This window comes from Phalaenopsis equestris, unplaced genomic scaffold (assembly GCF_001263595.1).
Source record: "Phalaenopsis equestris unplaced genomic scaffold, ASM126359v1 Scaffold233478, whole genome shotgun sequence".
NCBI classification, from domain to species: Eukaryota; Viridiplantae; Streptophyta; class Magnoliopsida; order Asparagales; family Orchidaceae; genus Phalaenopsis; species Phalaenopsis equestris.
The window spans coordinates 11,125-14,472 of NW_018251423.1; the positions used below are offsets into that span (position 1 = coordinate 11,125).

The window sequence follows — 3,348 nt, forward strand, 5'->3', positions numbered from 1 at the left end:
CTAGCTGCTCTCATATAAACATTTCTTAATTTAGCCTTCAAGTTTTATCAGACATCCATTACAATATTCTCATTTCTTTGGTGTTTAACTTAATTATCAATGAATTTGTTGTTTGCTATCACTCAACCTACACAACACTAGCCTAATTGTGATTTTATTAAATTTGCTTTTAAATATCTATGATATTCTTATATAACATAATATTCTTGATGCACATCTCCATTTTAAGCATTCAATCTTAAATTTAAAAGTTATATTCTTATTGATATGTACATTGTTTTGATGGATACATCCAATATATATAAAATTATCACACTTAAATATGATTTTATCTTCTAATAATATTTCTTTATAGCTATTAATATTAAGACAACTAAAAATTGTATATCATATGCTCAATAACTGTTCTAAATATTTTTTCAGTGTTCAAAATTTTTACTTATTTCCATGGATGTCTCATTAATTAGAGCAATATCTTCAATAGAAAAAAAAACAGCAATATCCCACACTTTAAATATTATTTATAAACATCTATATGCTGATACAAAAAGATATGAATTCATTATTTAACCAGTGATCCATCATATGTGTATTTAATAATGTCAACATACATTTGACACCCCCATTTTTGCTATTATGAGAACAAAATCAATTGTCATTGTACTCAATGATATTTCTTTACAATGGCAATAAAATCATAAAAAAACACTTCTATGATCTATATTTTCTCATTAATTATCCTACAAAAATAGCTACCAAAAGTAGATTTTTCTAACATCAAATCAAATTGTTTCTTTTAAATTGACATAATATTTTCTAAGTGTGTTTCACTTTCTCGTAAATTCATTTTATGAACCATAAGTTTGATTCATCTATTGTGATAAACAAAAATATCCTTTTGACAAAGTATCTACAAAACATGTGCAACTAATAAACAAAAAGTATGAATAATAAATTAATCAAAATCTTACCCCAACATTATTATATTCCCAGAGCTTGTGGACTCCATAGTCTACAATCTGATGTAAAATACAATTATACACAAGTTAGTTGCCTAAATTGAAATGCTTCTGAAATGCTTTCGCATTGAAAAAAAAAGAAAACATTGATTAAAAAACAGAGCTTTAAGCAAGATAAATATCTTAGAATGACATGGATTCATAAATGTGACCTTAACCTATGGATATCTTCTATTTTTTTTAGGTGGAAACAGGTAAATGATCCTGTAAAAGGTTGTGAAACCAAAGATCCATAGAAGATTACTCATACATAGGATTTCCATTAGCTATCAGAATAAAATCTTCGATATCAATCACACGTATTCTGGCATTTTGTGGGTGCAAAGACTAATCGAATCATAAGAATATCAGAATCAATAAATCAGGGTGTAGATCCAGGACAGGCGTGCTTCTCCTAAAAGTTCAAATTCAAGCTCCAACGAGAAAAAAGGGTGAAATATGAGCTATTTCCCAACTCCTTGCATTGAAACCTTTGACATCAAATATGAGATAAAGTGATAAACCGACATCAGCTGATTCCCAACTCCTTGGATTGACACCCATGACATCAAATACAAGAAAAACCTGATGCAGGATTCTAGACAAAAAAAAGGGGGGAAGAAATACTCAGGATTTGACATAGTCATTTCCTATTGTAGTGAGCACTCCATTAAAACTCCACCGCAAAGTTCAGCAAAAATTTCCAATAACCTCGAATGAGCCTCAAGCATAAGCAGAGAACAAATATGGGGAAAAAAATGGAAAAATCCGATGGCCCTTGAAAGACAGGCTGTGCCCAATCTTTTCCCGAATGAACTCGCTATGAGAAAACCCTAACCGATGTAGGATGACAATAAACAGAATACCCTAAATTCATAGAAGATCCCGAATAACTATTTCCGCAGGTGAGACGAACGGAAATGATATATGGAAAATGAAAAAGATACCCGTTCTCCGGCGAAAGCTCCGGCGACGACGAAAGTGACGTAGACGGAGTTCCGGCGCATGAGAACACGGTATAGAGATTCCCAAAGACCGCGCCCGCTACTCCTCGCCATGGATTCCATTTCTTGAATGTGTAGTATGCCTTCTCCCACCTCCGAAACACCGGAGAACAAAAAAAGCTAGTTGCGACTGCCGGCGACGGCGGGTGAATCTAAGGCCTTGTATAGGGAAAAAAATTGCGTGCCTAAGACGTACGCAGCGCTGCGTGAGGTTATATATATATATATATATATATTGAAAAAGTAATATTTTAAGTTTTGAAAACACGGGACCGAAACGATCCCATAACCATAATAGTTTAAATAAACGAGCCTAATACTGCAAGCAATGCATATATCCTGAGGGGTAGACACATTACTTGCTGGTGAGGCTCGGTTAAATAAACTAAAGAATATATGACATCCATTTGAATCTAAAAAAAAACCGTTTTTATGTTGATCAAAAAGTTTCCCTATTTAAAATAAAAATTTAAATAGTGATTATATTAAGCTAGGTTCTTAAAGTTTCCTATAAGGGCAAACCCCTATAGTTAATTACATCTTAGATAATCGAAGTCACCTAAGAAAACTCTTGATTTTGATCAGGGAATATTGTCTTCAAGAATTTCAAAGGGTAGAACTTTTCAAAAGATCAGACCAAAGGATTTTCAAATGGGAAAGGCTCAAATTTGGAACATTGTTATTGAATCCAAAGAAAAAGAAACTAGAGGATGTCACAGATTGTGTGAAGAACCTCGATGACTTTTAAAACTATTGTATGGTTTGGCTTCATTTTCGAGAAGAAAAATAATTTAAATGTTATATCCTGCCAATTTTTTTTAATTAGGGCTTACATTTACATGACACAGTCATACAAATAGCCTGGAAGATGTGAGCATTTAGGTCGTGTCGAACGACAACCTCAAAGCCTAAGGTGAGTTAAGCTTTAAATTGTATAGCAGAGTTATAGAAAGGCCTAAAGATAAAGTGAGGATTTATGTTGCAATAGGTAGACAACGTTGAAGTTTTATGGCTTATTTATTTAATTCTTAAGAAAGATGTGTTTTTGTAGATCCTCATGTTGTTGTAGATCGTTATTGTAGATCACTACCCACGGAGTTAGCTCCAAGCTCCTCGATAAAGTAACAGTCCTAAATTTTAAGGTCCTAAAGGTTTTACCAGATGTTTTAAAGTTAAGGGGGGGTTAAAGTTGATTAGAGCGAAAGCAGAGCGACAACTTCATTTTCAATATTCAGAAAAGAGTATAGAATATAAGATTCAGAATTCTCAGAGACTCTCATAGAGTTACAAACATGACATATATATAGCACCATAGTACAATATATAATTACTTAAATTACCTCTGT

At 32.7% G+C, this 3,348-nt stretch overlaps 1 protein-coding gene across 1 annotated transcript; it reads right to left on the reverse strand.

The window, feature by feature from the left end:
• Positions 1 to 959: 959 nt before the first annotated feature.
• On the reverse strand, positions 960 to 2,150 carry LOC110038676 (cytochrome b-c1 complex subunit 9-like). Its single transcript, XM_020743571.1, has 2 exons — positions 1,946 to 2,150; positions 960 to 1,019 (listed from the first exon to the last, which is right to left on the reverse strand). Exons 1-2 carry the CDS (start codon positions 2,063 to 2,065, stop codon positions 960 to 962), a joined length of 180 nt encoding a protein of 59 aa, XP_020599230.1. The 5' UTR covers positions 2,066 to 2,150.
• Positions 2,151 to 3,348: the final 1,198 nt, after the last annotated feature.